General features: G+C 36.2%; 1 protein-coding gene across 7 annotated transcripts in view; it reads right to left on the reverse strand.

Annotated features, from left to right (window-relative positions):
- Nucleotides 1–443: 443 nt before the first annotated feature.
- KIDINS220 (kinase D interacting substrate 220) overlaps nt 444–18800 on the reverse strand; it is a 74708-nt gene continuing 56351 nt past the window's right edge. For 3 of the 7 annotated variants that reach the window (XM_066994906.1, XM_066994904.1, XM_066994907.1), the window contains exons 25-31: nt 16949–17059; nt 16040–16096; nt 12218–12250; nt 9234–9380; nt 7558–7656; nt 6192–6440; nt 2212–4609 (exon numbers count right to left, since the gene is read on the reverse strand). In XM_066994906.1, coding sequence (XP_066851007.1) covers nt 3338–4609; nt 6192–6440; nt 7558–7656; nt 9234–9380; nt 12218–12250; nt 16040–16096; nt 16949–17059 — 1968 coding nt within the window. In that variant the 3' untranslated portion in view covers nt 2212–3337. Of the gene's footprint in view, nt 633–2211; nt 4610–6191; nt 6441–7557; nt 7657–9233; nt 9381–12217; nt 12251–16039; nt 16097–16948; nt 17060–18800 lie in introns of those variants that run through there. The other 4 variants (XM_066994908.1, XM_048071339.2, XM_048071341.2 and 1 more) reach the window with 4 other exon arrangements.

The raw sequence follows: 18800 nt of genomic DNA on the forward strand, positions 1-18800 counted from the left end.
TTTTCTTTTCAAAAACTATTTTCGCTGTACCATACAAACATATCCAGGCACCAGAACAAGAGAACAAGCCAAACTGTGCTCTTCAGATTCAGTTAGGCAAGAAGTTATGGTTTCAAGTTCCTGTAGTGTTCAGTCATCCAGAACCAGAACGGATACATAAACCCTCATTACAAGAGTTCTGGAAAGTGGTGAGTACCAGAAATAAGCTTGCAGTTGTGTTTTTATTTTATACTCTTCATTCATTTCCACTCTCCATGGAACTCTTGGGTTCCGTGATTCCCACAAGTCACACAGCTAGCATTCCATATTTCAACGCTGGAAATTGTTTATGGTCCCTTAATTCCAAGAATTGTGCAACAAAACCAAGCAACTAGTAACCATAGGAACTGTGGTAAAAAAAAAAAAACAACACCAACACAAGTTTCAGCAACGAAACTGCAGTTTAATTCTTGCAAATGCTATTCTTCCATAACCTACCTGTAACATAAAACCTATGCAGTAACATGTATCTACTACATACTAAAAGATACTTCTTACTACTGTGCTGTGTTTTAAGTACTCCGTTTCTCTCTTCTGTCTCTTTTCCTCTCTCCCTTTATCAGAGCACTACGCTTTCTTCTGTTTGCTTACACCTGTATTAAGACAAATTAAAAAGATGCCTCAATGCAGAAGAAAAATGCACCGTCTAGTCATTTTAATGCAAAAAGACTCAAAGTATCAGTCATATCTACTGTCCTGTTAACGAGCAGCTCTTGTAGCATACTGCCCTTGAATTGTACATGAAACATTTGCATTCTGCTGATTCCAGGAACCCCAAGGAAGCCATTAACTAATGAGCCCATGAACACACTGGATTGTATAAACTACAGCATGCATTACTATGTCACAGAGTTAAAGCAGTTAAAAAGGGGCAGGACTAAATTACTGCTTAGAACTTAAATTATTTTAGGCACCCACATCCCATGCTGAGCAGAATTCAAATAGACTAGAAATCAGTCTCATACAAAATTGGGTAATTTCTAATATGGGAAACTGCATAGTTCTCTTCTGGAATTTCCTATTACCCACATCTTTATTGTGACAGTGCCTAGAAAGCGGAAGACAGAACATTAAGCCCTGTGCAATTGTAGACAGACACTTTGCTCCTACTGGCTTTTAGTGATGGTGCGCAATTACACTGATATTAATGTAATTTAGAAACACTGAAGAGTTTTCCACTCAGCTGCCTATTTCACCCCAATCCTGGTATTTTATGAAGACTAAAGAGAAAACTATCAAGGATCAAAAGATTTCAAAACCACATGAAATGTAAAAATTAGTCTATTTGGATTATTTGAGGACTTCACCAGACAAAATGACTTGAGATAATTGGTATCTTTTATCAATACTGTGAATATCTTTAAATGAAAAAAGCTAAACTTATTTTTCTCTATTAAAAACCAATGCTTGTATCTTCCTGAAACAAAAACAAAACAAAACAAAACAAACGAAACCCTTCTTCATCCCAAAGATTCCAGAAAAGCGAGTGATATATAGTCACTTCTCCCCTCCCTTCCACAGGAAGGTCATAAACTGAAAAACTGTTCCCAAACTTTCAGCAAAATACCATGAAGCTACAGCTTTGGGGGGTTCTTATTCGGTTTTGGGAGACTTCCAAACTAGTACCTTTTAAACTACCTTAAACTAATAATCTGTCTAATAAAGATATGTGCACACAGATTCCCAGTACTTCTGAAATGCACCGATTATATTTTAATTCAGTTGAACAACGCAGCAATTTAACAGAATCCAAAAGTGCAAAGAGCAAGTTTCCAGATCTTTAAGTACTAGGTATCCATGGAATGTAAAAATAAAGCTGGTCTTTCTCTGCTTTTCTATGCCAGAGTCAACATTCTCTTGATTTGGATGACAAAGGCCACAACCACAGGGTCCCGCTGGGGGCATCTGCTTGGAGATGCACTAGATCCAAAGCGGGAGGTGGCCCCCTCTCCACAGCTCAGCGCTTCCTTTGGAAATGTCTGCTTTGTCACTTCCATATATCAAATGTAGTTTTATACTTGATGCTTATTTAGCATTGTATTAATAACAGTATTGTTCTACTGCGCTCTTCAATTAAATCTGTGATGTACTTTAATCAAAACAACATGCACAAAAGATTTTCATCAAGTGAAGAAACAAAATACCACTGTAAATAGAAATATGGACACAAAGTCAATAGGCCAATTTATTTTTTATTCTCTTTGTACTACCGGAGTCTAGTTCAAACAGTTTTTCCCCTCAAAATCATGCAGATTTCACTGGACAGTACAAGTATTTACTACAGTAACATTCAGGTACATTACTTAGATGACAAAAACTTTCAAATACTGTACTTCAGGAATATAGGAGCTGGCATACAGCTCAGACTAGATTCCAAAAAGTACGTATTACTTTCAAAACAGCAAAAACTACTCATTTTTTCTTTCTGGAACCAAATGGTAAACTCTGTACCAAGGAAAGATCATGCACAGCAATCGATATTCCTTAAGTTCAGACACCATATTCATACTTTATCCTTACAATATTTTAAAGTTGCTCAGTTGTTTCCATCTATTTAGACCAGTGACTGTAACTATAATAAATAATGAATTCACTAAATCAATGATAAGGCATTACCTTATAAATAACTGCCAAGTCCAATGACACATCAAGACAATGTTCCTTAAAATCCTTATCACCATTCAATCCAAAGTTCACAAAGTCAACAGCAATTACCGAACATACAGAGAATAAAAGTATACACATAGCCAAACAGGTACCCTAACATTTAAATTTCAACATATGTAATATATGTTGCACACACTAATCCACTAGTTAATTCGAAGTTTGATAAGGGTGTCACAGGTTGTGATATTTTATCTTCTGATATCTCTGATGTCAAATGGCAAGGACACAGTCTTAACTTTATTTGTAAGTACGTATGTATGTAAGACTTACATGGAAAGTTTGGGAGGGATAAACATTACATATCCCAACACAAAAGTAAAATCACATTTTAACAATTAAACCATACTTAATTCTGTAACATGTGCCCCTGACCTAACCTTTGCACAGTGTCGTAAGGAACTGTTTTTCCATCCTAACAAATACTGGTTTTATTTCTGGGGAAGGTCTGAAGTAATTTGTTTTTTTTCTAAAGGCTATTTCTTCTCTTCAAGAAAATGACTGAAAGTAATCTAGACCTTCTATTACAGTACTGAAAACTTAAAACTACATAGCTTAGTGTAACTACACACTGACAAAGAATTCCAAACAAACTACAAATCATGGGTGTACTCTGTTTTAGCCTGGCTTCTTTTTACAGGATACTTTCTCTCTCTTCTCCAAAACCAGCCCCGTCTGAGGCAGTAACAGTGTTGAGCTCTGATGAATCTTTTGAAAGCCTAGTATAACTTGAACGCTGGCTCCGCTTGTGAGCAGCGCTCTTCAGGTTCTCATTCTGAACTGCAGTTGAATTGGAACCTGAGCTAGGGTGCAAGATAATTTGAGATGAATCTCTGATACCTTGTATTTCTTCAAAATTTTGATTAGCTCGATTGTTTGGAGCACTGTTATTATTTAGGGTTACTGTACTAGGGGTTCTATTTAAGTTATAGACTTTCTGGCAGGCTGGCCAGTTTTCTTCTGGGCTACTTGCTATCAAGCTGCTTTCTGATGGGCTCTTCTTATCTTCTGAGCAAATAGACATACGAACCACAGCTGGATCTTGAAGGCCACTAAGGCTGTGCGGAATTCCTCGCTTTCCACTATGACTGTCATCTTCAAGCTCAATGAGATTTGCCTTTTCAAGCTGTGAATCATCTGCTCCTTCATTATGGAGGGAATGATTGGGAGAACTTTCGTTTGATCTTACACCAGAGTCGGAAGAATCTTTTTTATCCAGAAGGGCATCTGTCAAGTACTCCTTTGCTTTGATGAAGGTTCTAATAGGTTCGGATCCATGTTCTGGAGATTTGGGTTGTTTGTCAATTTTTCCATCTGTTTTCTTATCTTTACCTTCCTTAAGAAGTGGGGTATTATCTGACTCCTCAGTTCCTGACTCATCTTCATCACTTGGAAGCTTCTGATACCGGAGAGTAACTCCCTTAAGCTTTAAATCTGCAGCCTGGAAAATACTTGTTCTTTCTGAAGACTTCTTTCCTAGCAGAAGCTTGGAACCAGACTGATCAGATTTTTCATCTTCTTCAGTAATAGGATCCAAAGGAGATGCATCGTTAGTAGAAACACCTGAAGTACTGTAATCAATAACATCATTCCTCTTCATCAGAAAGGACTTTCTTCCATCATCTTGTTTCTGCTCACCATCTTTCCCTTTTTCTTGTTCTGCACTCGAATGCAAGGAACCCCCTGATGTACTCTGCCCCATATAGAAAGCACTTGAACTATGAGGGGAAGACCTACCACTTACTGTAGTGGAACTGGCACCTCCTTCTAACTGTGACATTTGAGCAATATATTCTCTATATGCATCTCTATATTCTGCCTGTACCTTGTCAGTGAGCTTTGATATTTCAATACTTGAATCTTGAGAGTTAAGACTTGAAAGACTTGGCGTTCTGCGAGTTTGTGACTGGGGAAAAAAAAAGAGAGAGAATAGTTATATGAAATATTTATTTTGACTTTTATTGATCATTCTAAGTTAAGTAACAAAGTATAAAGTGTGTGCTTAATTTTTTTTGTTATGAATAGGTCATGCAACTGAAATTGTCAATGTTATATGCTCAAACCCCTCAGCAAGCAACATATGCAAGATCTTTAGTCTACTGTTCCACTTTTCCCTTTCTATTACTTTACTATAGGATTACTGCCAGCTTTTTGTAAAATCCACAATGTTATGTACATACTAGAATACTGAGGAACAACTAAACATGAAAAACTAAAAGAAAATGTTGGTTAAGGGACTTCTATATGCCCTGACTCCTAATGAACTCAATGCACGCAGCAAAATGCAAGAATCTCAGAAATATCAACACTTGATTTTTTATGCGTTATTCACTACTTTTTATTCATACTCACAGCAGCTATAGTTCTTCACTAACAAGAGAATTATTTGATTGTGTTGTACATTTCCAGGAGTACTCCTTCCCTGTTTTCTCAAGAAGGACAAATTACCTTCCTCGCTCTTTCAATTTAATTTCAGATAACTCTACGGACATCAACTATTTATTTAAACTTGCATCTTAAAATGTTTTTAAAAATATTTTCTTACACTTCTGTGCTTTTGAGACAAAAACAATGTTAAAAATTTGATTCATGCCACTTAGGTTTTGAAAAACATACATTGATACTCAGTTGCTGTAAATGGATTAAGGGTAATCAGGATCTTACATACACGTGTGCATATATGCATTCACGTATGTATCTGGGATATATACCCCAAACCTCTGTTCAGCTATATTTTTGAATACTAAAAATACAGCCTATAGCTTGTAATTTGAGATGTCTTCCTATTTTGATGGACTTTCAAGGTTTTCTAATTTAGGCCTTCAAAATCAGAGATGAAAAAGCTGCAACATGGATTTTGGGGGGAAATTATGACCACTATTTTAATACCATCTAATCATTCGTTAACTGTATTGTCTTGTTTCTTAAAAAAGGAAAAAGAAAAGCACACACTTAAGGTAATTACATAAGATAAAAAAGAAAACTGACCATACACAACCTATGGCAGAAACTATAGGTACAAAAGGATGTGAGCTGTGGAGTCTATGACTAGATTACATATTGTCAAAACAAAGCTCCAATGTCCTGGAGCATTGCCTGTTTAAAAAAATAATAAATATTATCAGTAATCTTTCAAACAATATAACTTCTGTCTAGCACATACTTAAAATATATCATACACAAAGTCTGCATACTACAGAAAACAGAAATCCAGCAAAACATTACTATAAGCAATAGCTTTGATTTTTTTCTTCTTGAGTAGTGATTACTGGAACAGTTTTGAGATGGGAAAGACTAAAGCCCTTGACTCTCAGAGAGTATGATTAAGAGTTTTCATCTCTGCTGCACTTCGGTCTTTGTCAAGACTGAGAACTGGAAGTACCTGAACTGTCACAGCAGACTTACTTCTTGACCTGTCTGTACCTCAGAATGTAAAAAGCCATTTACCATACTGATAAGCACGTAGAATACATTCCTCTATTAAATACCTGCCAACTTAAGTTACTATGGCGCGGAGGAGCTTCATCAAGACCAATTGTGTTGAGTTCTTCAAAGCTGAAGTTAAGCGTGTAGGGAGCTTGACCAGAAAGACCTGTAAGCTCAGTGTGAGGCAACTCAGTGTTATGCCCAGGACGACGAGTAAGTTCACTATGAGAAATCGCAGATGTAGCATGCTCAGTTGTTCCACGAGGATCTTCCTGAACAGCCTGATTTTCTGAATTTCTCATTTCAAGTATCTTAACACACACACAAAAAAAAGAGAAGGTGCAAATGTAATCATATGAATAGAAAAAAAAAAATCAAAATTGTTAAAGAAGGGCTGCTACATATACAAATAAGCAATTCACAAATTCCATATACAAGTATACTTGAATATGTGGTTGCGATCATGGCAAACTATGAAAAAAGATCTGTTTACAGACCTAGTACATTCATTGTCTTTACTACAAACCACATTTTCATATTACAGATTTTTCTTGTATTTACAAAATTACTTATTATTACTCAGACCATTAAACCAAGTTACATGCCACAAAACACTTCCAATAAATTTTTGTAAAACACAGTGATAAATTACAGATCTTTAAACAAAAACAAACATTCTGGTTTATAGCTTTAATCAACCTGAATCTAACAATAAATGTCTTAAAATTATCAGTGTTTTGAAAACTGATTCAGCCGTTCAGAGACATACTGCACTTTTCAGAAAGAAAACTGGCAATGTACTAAAAATACTTAAAAATAAGCCACAATTCTCTGTGATGTATATCCCTCACTATAAAACTGATATTTACTCTCAAAGTGGGAAGGGGGAAATTAGGTATCTATATATGCTTCAGTAGTAGTATAATGTGAGAATGCTGCACTCAATACAAGTATGTGTCAATAAAATATTACCCTTATTTTTTTTTATCTTTTATCTGATTGGGTTGACCCCTTTAGCTTAAGTTCCATTAAAAACTGTGCTTACGCAATTGTGCGCCATGCATTTCTAACAGCCTGGCCGTCCACTTCCTCTCACAAATACACCTTGAATTCCCTTACTAACAAGACAGAGGCCTCAGAGAATTAAGTTCTGACATTTCATGGAAGTAGTCAAATCTTACAAAAAGAGGAGGAAAAACTTCAGAATTCACAATCAAGTAAGACGCAAATTCATAAACAACCAGTTCTTGGTTGCAAGTACTCGAGACAAAAAGATAAAAATCACAAAATAATAAACACATGCATGCTTTAAGATGTTGCTTATCGTTTTAAACATAATAACAAGCAAGCAATACGAAAAAAAAGATAAGGTTCATAACAGAAAAGACTAATTTATGGTGTCCTGAAGTTCTGAAGAGGAGATCCTACCATGCTCCTGAACAGGTGCCAGTCACCGAAGTTCATATTCATTTCTTTTTTCAGTTCATCAATGTTGCATTGAGCCAAGACACGTCCATTTATATTTGCCTGAAAAAGTAAAAGTAAAACTAAATAACGTAAGTTACTGATACAAGAATTGTCGTGTGATGGTAACAGACCAGAAAGGTGAATATACTGATGGGGACTACTACAGAAATTCCTCAACATCACTTTTAAGTCCAATCCTACATAATAAAAACATATATACATATGTTATACAAAGATTATTAGGCTACTAAGTCCCAAGCATCGCCTGATCCCTGGCTTGAGGCATCCAAGATCTACACCCAGAAACCTCCCTCCCTGCACAAATACAAGCTCACATTCTTGCCATCATCAGAAATCCCTGGGATGGAAGACCAGATTTCTGTTTTTTCCCCCCAATCTTCCTCATAACTCAGAGATCAACAAAGAAGTGCCTAAACACCACCTATATCCCAAGAAGGTGATTCTTCATGTTGGACTTATGTAAATAACATAATTCTTTATGTTGGACCTAAGTACGCTGTACTTAATTCCTTCAAACAGCACCAAATTCAATATAGAGCCATTTTCGCAGCATAACAGTGAAGGGTATTTTTCTTTATACCATGTATTGGAGGATCAGCAGAATCATGTCTTACAAGGGTAGCTACAAAATGGAAGGCTTGAGTTGATCACTCTGCTCAGTCTGAGGGAACTCAGTGCGTCAGCTGCCATATCTCAGTAAGATGTACTTAATCAAACCAGGAAAAAGACCAGACTGAGCCATTTTCTTTCTTCCTGTTTACACTCAACCACTCATAGTAAGAAATACAATGAAATAAATAAGAGGAATCTCATCAGAAATAACTGAGGAGCACAGTCTTTTAGCACCATAGAGCCACTGAAGCAGTTGAATTTTCTGCAGCTAGACCTAGTGAGCTGCAATCTCACGTTCAACTTCTTGCTTTAAGCAACACTGCTGATGCTTCTGGTGATGAACTTGTCTCCTATGCCTTGAATCAACAATCTCCCAGTATTTTAAGATATGATAGGCGCTGGCACAAATCAAGCTTGGCAAAACCATTCACTAATTACAATCTTTTTTTACAGTATTTTTCCCTTCTTTCTTCATATAAAGAGCACACATAATGGTGAAAAAAAGTAATAAACACAAAAATGAATGTTTTAATATCTCACAGAAAAGAGTAGGAACAGAAAAATGTACACTGGCCTTGTTCTGAAGCAAATAGATGGGGAATGTGATAGGAGCGAAATGGAATTGTCTTGACTACTCATTTACAACAAAAGATGTTAGACAACTTTTCAAGGGAAAAAAATAAGCTCCTACCTGGATGTAGAACATATTTACAATACTATTCATCTAAATATGACAATTTAAAAATTGGTTTTCTTGTTTCTTTTCTCAAAATAATCAGTCTCATCAACATGTATATTTCTGTGTTTTTCTTTTTAGGAGGTTTTTCTCTGAGAAACACAGACTTGTCTTAAAATGCCCTTTCAACTTTGCACAAATTAATATGTTCTGATATTCAATGTGTTTCAACAAACATTTCCAAAGAAAAGCAGCAGCTAAATATTTCCTTTCTCATGTTTATGTCTGTGTTTAGATATTAGATGCACTAATGAAATTCAGCAGATACCTTTCTTATAGTTGCAGAGTACTGAGGTAGCATGCTCTGGTCCAGACCGTCTATCTGCTTTAGCTTCTCACAAACAGCTTCCACGCTCATCGTGCTCAGAGACACATGCGATGCTCCTGTGGTCGATCCTGTGCCTGCTCCTCCTCCCTGTAAGAAGCGAGAAAACATACATAAAAGATATGTTCAAATACTCAGTACACCCAGAATTTCTCAATACACACTAGCACAAGCCAAACTGTGTTCAACTACATTTTAAAATTAAGAGATGAGAACAAGAAAGCACAGGCATTTTTAATTAATATCAGAATATCTATATACTGGGAAACCCTCAGTCTTTATATGAGAAAAAGCAGAGCATCTTGAGTCCTGCCTATGTGAGAAAACAACTTCTTAAATAATCCTATTTAAGAAAAACAAAAATCAGGAATATTAAGTAAGGGTTAATCAATTTCAAATGCATCTTTATTCAAAGTTTCCCACTGATTTTAGCAGTTAGTTTGTTTTTGGATGTTGATTATTATTGTTATTGCTATTTTTTAAATAACCCAGACAACTTTTTCCTGTCTTAAAAAATTCCTGGTTTACCATTAGACAAAGATGACCTGAAACACAGTTCCTCAATTACTTGGATTCACTGGGTACTTTTAGCAGTATCTGTTCATTTATGTAAAATCAGTCAAGGGGTATCACTATCAGAGCAGGGAAATACAGTGCAGCACTGCTGCTGTCCTCCAAGATACTGTAAGGATGTTTCATGTGTCTGGAGCTTTGGCAAGACTTATGTAGAAATCATTCACATCTCAGATCTGTAACACAGAAGTTGCCCTGATAACGTTGCCAGCTTCTGGGAATTTCCAGGAAAGTGTGGAAAACCGAAACAAATACATCTGCACACAGTCAGCATATTAAGACAGTGTTTTCTCAAAAAACAAAAAAATAACACCCACATTATTCCTGGATGGGCAAAGTGCAAAGATCTGAACAAGTCAGTTGCTCCCAATTTCTAAAAGCAAAACCAGAACTAGTTCCACCAGGTATGTTTTTTTTGGTTTGTTTGTTTGTTTGTTTGTTTTCCACCCTCCTCTGGGGGGGGAGGTTGTACCTTCCCTTTTTCTGAACATGAAGTTTTGGTTTGGGCTCCGTAAACCATCCACCAAAGTGAAGCTCATTTTAGGAGGATGGAAAATAGCTTCTGAAGATTCAGAGCTCATCACCACATGCGTAAATTTAAAAGTACATTTTGAATTTCCAAAGTTCAATTAATCAAGTTAGGCTATATTTCTTAATCACCAATTAAGGCTATTTTTGTAATCCCAATATGTTGTTTTTGCTTTTGTTTTTAATTTTTAATTACCTCAAAGTTATTTATCTAATCTTGCAGAATTAATAAATTAATAGATCCAAAATAATTACCTACCAAAAGCAAGAATTATTACGCTTAATGGCATTAACCTTATCTAAATTGTCTAAAACCTGAGTATTTGAGAACGCACTATTCAGTTATAAAGGCAGCAAACCCCAAACTCACTCTCGACTACGTTAACCTCAGAGTTATCTTGTTGTTATTGGAGATATCCTCATCTGGGGAGGCTGGCAGATTTCGCACCTAAGCTGCTCTGAGGTTCAAGGTTCAGATGCTATGACATGTAATTCCCCCCGAGTTCTCTGCCAGATATGCTTGAAATGGTCTTAAAACAGGCGAACAATCAACTTCACTCAAAAACACTACAGGAGGTGGTGGGGATCCTAAGCACACTTGGCTGAAAACAGAGCTGGGGCTTCTTCTTTCGTCCATTTATATAACTGATATTAGATGTCAACTGGACACTAAATAAGAGACATTCCTATTTTCTGAGCAGGTAGTCTACTTAAATTATTGCATAAAATTAAGCATTATACTTTCAGTACAATCCAGGCACCTGGCTTAGTGGCTCAGTACTCCTTCCAAGGACAAGCCAGTTACTTTTCAGATCCTGCAGTGTCTCCCTAATTACGTGCCTACAACACCTGATTAGTTAACATATTAAGCACCTAAAGGAGGGAATTCAGATCTCAATTTAACCTGATTTTTAGTACAAGTAAAATCCTCATTTAGTTACCTAAATAGAAACCAACCAGCAAACTGATGATGTTGACAGGAAAGAGTTTGATCTACAAGCTAGTTATTGCATATTTCTCTTCTGTAAATCCATGTTTTCCTCTTTTAAAAAAATCATTTTCATTTTTTCTTCAGACTGCCAAACAGTTTTGTCTAATATTTTCCCATAAGCACACTATTAATTATTGCTATGAGTATAACACATCGATAAACAAAAGGTATTATGTCAATTCAAATCATAACTACCTTTTTGAAGCCAGAATTACATCGTGGCACTGCTAAAGGAAATGGTCCCTAAGCAATGCATATAAGCAATTGCCTTTGTTCACTAAATCTATTAGATAGAGCATCTATCAGTATCTACAAATAAATGAAGTTTTTAAGACTTTTAATTTAAGTTCTCCTTCAGATCAAAATATTTCTTTAAACAGTCAAGAACAAGTCATACTTTCTGCATGCATTAAGAGTTAGTTTAGAAAGTCCTCTTTTTGTGTATAAAAATATATGGAAAAGTAGTCTAATATTTAGACTATTTTTGTTAAAGCGTGAACTGTTTGAAATAGATGCACATTAATCCAAATCATTCTTTATAAAAAGCACTCTGAAGAGTAAGTAATGCAATAGCTTTAGGGATATTGTCATCACGTAAGTGAATTAAAACTGTACTTAAACTGACACATTTTTCAGCCTTAGTGGTTTTGTTAAAGATGCTTAAAGAACATTAGTCGGAAAAGTATTTGCCATGCAAAAGCTAAAAGCAGCTTGTCAAAACAAACCTCAAGGCTAGTAATGAGCATTAGTTTACAGACAGCCCAGCATGAAGTGCCAGTACGACAGCTTCTGAAATGACTCTAAAAAGTGCGTAATTCACAGAAAGTGGCTGTACCTGTCTTTGTCTGTTTAACCCAGACTTACACGGCTTTGAGGAGGAACAAAACAGAATGAGAAGAAACAACAGCTTAAAGTGACATCAACAAGACTGAATATACAGATGGCATGCTTTCAGGGAAACAGAAGAAATCAGTGTTAGGACAGAAAGGTACCATACAGGGATACTTTCATAACTTGGTGAAACTTTTAGGACAGACCTTCATAGTACCCATTTAGGATATGCTATACGAAGACCATTTTCCCATGAGCAGACTAGTCTGTTTTGGACGTGTACAACAGCACAGCATTTTGCTTGCATAAGAGTTTTACACTGTATTTCCGATGGAAAATCTTGCTGTTAAACACATTCTCCTGTCAAGATCACATTCTACTACCTGCATTTCAAATGTCTTTGAAACCTTGTACTTAAGCATGCAAATAAATAAATAAATAAATCCCACCACCCATAGCTCTTAAAAGGTACTACTAATAACAAATAGCAAGAGTAATGAGTAAATATTCAAAACGCAACAATGCCACATAAAAGCGTATGTTCGTTCATGCTCAAACTTCAGAAAAGCAATTCTCGTTTCTTAAAGGGTATTCTATATTTATCTACAGTGCATGCACTGGGCCACGTTAGCTCTCAACCAAAGGACGCACACTATATTTTAAGTTATTACGCATTCTGTGCAGCATGAAAAATGTATTGAAACAACAATTATATTGCAACAAGCTGTATCCTAACAAGTCATAATTAACAATGCAAACTAAAACAGCCAACTAAGATTATTATGGATAACCACTTCTAAAGCTAGCTTGGTTTCTAATATAACAGGGGACACTATGGATAAGACTTCAACTCAATGAGAAATTATTTAGAAGAGCACTCTAGAAGTTTTTGCAGCTCCTGTCAGAAATCACCATCTGTACAGTATAGTAAATACATTAAAAAACAAAAAACAAAAAAAAACACTATAGTTTGTATTGGCATAGTAAAGTCAGCAGAAATGCATATTTGCCTCTGTCTTGGTTTCGGCTGGAATAGAATTAATTGTCTCCCTAACAGTTGGTATGGTGCTGTGTTTTGGCTTTAGGATGAGCATAGCGCTGATAGCACACGGGTGGTTGAGCTGTTGCAGAGCAGTGCTCACACTGCCCGGGGCTGTTCTGCTCCTCGCGCTGCCCTGCCAGCGAGGTGCCTGGGAGGGCACGGCCAGGACAGGTGGCCCAGGCTGGCCAAAGGGGTGTCCCACTCCATGTGGTGTCATGCTCAGCGACAGAACTGGGGTGAAGGAGGAAAGGGGAGGATGCTTGGGTTGATGACTTTTGTCTTCCCACGAAACCATTCCACGCGCTGAGCCCCGCTCTCCTGGCAGGGGCTGACACCTGCCTGCCGAGGGGAAGCAGCGAACGGGTTCCCTGGTTTGCTCTGCCTGCACAGGCAGTTCCTGCTTGTCCTAGCAAACTGTCTGTGTCTTAACCCATGAGTTCTCCCACTTTTACCTCTCAAATTCTCTCCCCATGGCACCTGGGGACAGCAAGCAAGAGACTGGGTGGTGCTGAGCTGCCTGCCGGGGCTAACCCACAGCAGCCTCCACCACAGATGGGCAGAAGCTGATATCTCCAATCACTAAAGAAATTAGGTGTGACTTAAGCTGATACCCTAAAATTTGCAATGCATCTACATTTTGATACAACTACATAGATAGTATTGGTAAACTTACTGGTTTGACATCTATGTATAGAATAGTAAACTATAGTCTAAGATAAATTAATTTTTATCAACAAAATCCAAAAGTAGATGGTAGCACAAGTCAGATTATTTATACACGACTGACTGCTCTCAAGGTATTTCTGATTTTCATTAAGCTAATCTAGATTTACATTGATTTTACAAGACTAATGATTAAGATTTGAAATTTTAGAACAACAGCAGGGGCCTTAGCCAGATCACATAAAATCCTCAGCACAGCTGTCAGCTCATGCAAGGAGTAGCATGATGACCTGTATATAAAAAAAAAGTGATACTCCTGAAGTAACTGTTTCTTGCTCTGTAAGATTAAAAATAATGATTAATTATGTTTTACACATAAGTAAAATTGCAACATTTCTGGCTTCTTTCCAGATTTACATGAAAGGCAATTCTGATTCTATACGCCCTTCTTGTCTTTAGTCATCAAACCAGTTACACATTTTGGTGCTCATTAATTATTTTATACAGTTGCCTTTTTTTCTTTTTTTTTTTTAAGTTATTTCATTACTTTACATACACTAATCTATTTAAGATACAAGTAAAAACTGTATTATTTATCTAGTGGCAGCGATCCATCAATTGAGAGCTACCTAACTAGATGGATAAAATTATTGTATCTATCACCTATGGATAACTGCAATACTTAAAGCAAGTATAATACTGTTTCTTTTTAACTGAAATTTCAATAAAGCACTGAGGAGATGCAAAAGGACTGGGAGATATGGGACAAGAAGATACTGAGATAAGGAACCACACACGGGGAAGACATCAGCATCTCCAAAAATATACTACAAGAAAACATTACCTCAAAGTCATCCCTTCACCCAAGGTACCTGATGACCTGGGAAAGAGAACTTTAGGGTAAGTTCTCCATTGCGTTTCCATAATTGCTAAATGAAGGTTATGTGGAATTAAAAACAGCAGTTCTGGGGTCTGTGTTTTGTGTTTTTTTCCCCCCCCCCCTCTTCATTGTACAATGAAAATACTTTTTTGTAACAATTTACTAGAAGAAAAAAAAACACCACCACTGAGATCTAACTATAACTGTTGCCAACAACTATTGGCAGCAATAATTATGAAAATGATTTAAATTGTATTAACCTCTTTGCTTTGGTAGTAAATCATAATGATTTTCCACTGATTCCCAGTTAAAATTAAAATTGATATCCATAAAGAAGACACCTTTGTGCCAGTATTTACAATAAAACAAAAACAAATCGTGGAAAAGGCAGATGTCAGCATTCTGACTCAAGAATAAACTTATGACCTGTAATTTTATTTTTAGTTTATTCCCATGAAACGTTGCTTTATACTGTGTTAACTGCAATCACAGAATGACAGGACTGTAGGGGTTGGAAGGGACCTCCAGAGACCATTGGGTCCACCCCCCCTGCCAAAGCAGGTTCCTTAGAGCAGGCTGCCCAGGTAGGCGTCCAGACGGGCCTTGAATATCTCCAGAGAAGGAGACCCCACAACCTCCCTGGGCAGCCTGTTCCAGTGCTCCGTCACCCTCACCGTGAAGAGGTCACCCTCACTGAAAAGAGGTTGGCCAAATCCCTCTGTCTCACACACTTGAGGTATTTATAAACATTGATAAGATCCCGCTCAGTCTTCTCAAGGCAGAACAGACCCAGGTCTCAGCCTTTCTTCACATGGAAGATGCTCCAGGCCCCGTATCATCTTTGTGGCCCTCCACTGAACGATGGCTTTATGCCACCAGCTAAAGAAGTAGGGCTCAGGTGACAGAGCTGACTAAAACAAGAAACACACAGCTACTTCATTCTAGAATCTAAGTTACACACAACCAAGTTCATTCTCCGGTCTGTTTAGCTACCACGATACTCACGAGAGCTACTGAGAAAGGTAAGGGGAAAACTACGGGGAAAAATGTACTATATCTTATAAGTGAAATATTAGCTCTTAAATTCATTCACGAACTACATTAGTTTTCAGCTACTCTATTTGCCCACCAAAGCCACTGATGCAGTGTTAGTGAACTGCAGTTATGATTAATGCACACTCATTACTGCTGGAAAAGCAATGAGATGCTAAAATTTCCACACCACATGACTACTCATTTACCATTGAGGGGTCTGTGGGTGAAGAAAGCCCCTCATCAGCATCCTCCTTGATAACATCCTAACAACAACAAAATATTACGGTTTGGGTAAAATAATCAAGGGCTAAACAAAAAATATGAAGCAAACAATGAATGAGAATGATCTCATAACAGTACATAAACGACACACACATTTGTTTTCCATTAGTGATTAAAGAAAGATTTCAAAACCTTTTGATAGCTTTGCTCAACATATCAATATCCTAAAATTAGAGCAACTGACAAGTGAGGTTTTTACTGACTTTTTTTAAGCTTTCTTTAGTTCTTAATTCCATTTGAACAGCCATCTATCAGAAAAATAAATACCATTAATAGGAAGCTAAGAAAGTCTGTTCATTCTTCCTTTTCAATGGATAAAGCTGAATTATACTTATAAAATCATGCTGTATCTAATGCACACTTAAGATAAAATGTATTTTGTTCTACTTGAATATTTAAAACATTGCTTTTAACTTTGGCTTCCAATTTGTAGCATTCTTTACAACATTAAGGAATGTCCTTTTACCTTCTTCAGATGTCATAGAATTTGTATTACAAAAATTTGAATACAAATTTACCACTAGCATTCTTTTTCTTATAACATGCTATATCAATTTATTATAGCACAGTTGGCATGTTTATTGAAATATTTTCCTGCCAATAGTACAGGCCTTGATACCTGGCTGTCAGAATTAGTTTTCATCTTTAAGTAATTTGTAAAGTTAAAACAAAATACATTTTAAATTACATGTTAATAACACCTTTGCTTAAACTATTTATAAGATAGAGCTTGCAGTTGTCTAATACCCAATCATCATTAATAACCTTCATTCGCATTACACGCTATATTTATTGTTTAGGTTAGTATATGAATTATCCTTCAAAATACTTACTAGGCCATTGTTCTGATCTCTGGACAAACTCGTTTTTAGTGGTGGACGTGAGATGAGATGAGAACTGCCAGGGTAATACCTTGGCATGTAAAGATATGGGGCAAAGAATGGCTATGGGAAAAAAAAAATGTAACAAAAAAGGGACAAACAATTACACAAATCAAAATGTAATAATAAAATAAAACTTATTTCAACAAAGCACATCCTGTAGTTGAGTTTAACAAAGTGAAAAGAGCAATTATTAACAGCTTTCTTTACTTTTTGCATTTAACAGAAATCAATCAAAAGCACTGAAGCGAGTTCTTCAAAACCCCTCAGCAACTGACCCCCTTCTACTCCCTTCAATGGCAGTGGGTGCTCTGGCACGGTCTGCTGGAGGAACAGAGTTGGACACTAACATCTGATTTGAAAATGTGAAAAGGATTTACACTTACGATACTTTCACTAATCTCAGAGCTACTGAAATCAAAGTTAGATTCTCAGTAAAATTCAGAATGTTTCACAGGACAAAATAATTATACACAATAAAATGGATATATAAAAGCATCACTGGAGCTTCCCATGCTTATGGTAACCGATCTGGAGGTTTGTTGGGTTTTTTTCTTCTACAAATAATAGACTTTAACATTATAGCTGAAAATATTTAGGCTTTGTTTAGTTAGAAATATGCCTGTGTGTGTTGTTCAATTACAAGTACCATTTTAAAGTAAAATGTTAATCATCATAAAACAAATATCGGAAACATTTTTTAAAAACAGAAACATTTTGTTTCCCACAAATACAACTTAACTCTAATCACACTTCTTGTAACCAGGTAGCCTTTATCCCTTTTTACTAATCAGTTTAAAGAAAAGCAGCTACCCAAGTTTCCAAGTTTTAACAGCATATCAGTGTAAGGGGTCCAAAGGAGAACTCGGACTATGAATAAAGTCATTTCTAAGAGATACAGGGATCTAAAAGTTACAAACACACTTCCTTTTTAACGAAGTGCTCCAATCCTTGAAGTGCTGAAATTAATTGTACGAACACATTTCCTGAAATCCACACACTACCCACTGGCATGCGATTAAAATGTGTACGCATTTGAGAATGGCAAACCTTGTGGCCAGTAGTGCGTTTAAGAAGCGCTTTCCTAATACTGTTAAAGTTTTGTTTATCTGTGAATTTGACCTATGTTTTGAAATAAAGACCTTAATTTCCTTATCAGTTATCTTTTAAAGCAATGCAATGGAAACAACAGAATGCTCAGACTTCAGGATAAGCAGGATTATTGATTAATTCCTTATTATTATACTATTAATTCATTACCCAGTTCCTAAAAAAAAATCTTCAAAATATATTTTCATACATAACATTTTAAAATTGTATTATATAGCTATTTAACAAACAAAACATAGTATTTGGTTTGTGTTTCTGCACATGACAAGATTATGAGTAGTCTACTGCACCAAATTCAGTGTAGACTAATTAATTTTATGACTACAAGGGAGGAGTAAAATGTGTTGAAATATTCCACTTTGGATTTATCAATAAGGACAAAAAACAAACAAGCAAAGAACTCTGCGTTCAGAAGCAGTTGTAAATGAATAGAGAAGTTAAATTTTACTTCCTGTGTACAACAATTGGACGGCATATGCTCCAACTTTGAGTAATTATGAAAAAATACAAACTGTTCCCTGTTCTTAGCTGCAAGAGGTAGTCTTTGGACACACACGTATACAATTACCACAAAAATTTCATATGCTCTTCCAACATACGAAGTTATGTGATATGCATTGTAATCATTAGTCTAACTGTGGGAGTATGTTTTTGTGTGATTTTTAATTTTACTTGGATAGGTAAGAAACAATAT

Source organism: Anser cygnoides, chromosome 3 (genome assembly GCF_040182565.1).
Source record: "Anser cygnoides isolate HZ-2024a breed goose chromosome 3, Taihu_goose_T2T_genome, whole genome shotgun sequence".
NCBI lineage: Eukaryota > Metazoa > Chordata > Aves > Anseriformes > Anatidae > Anser > Anser cygnoides.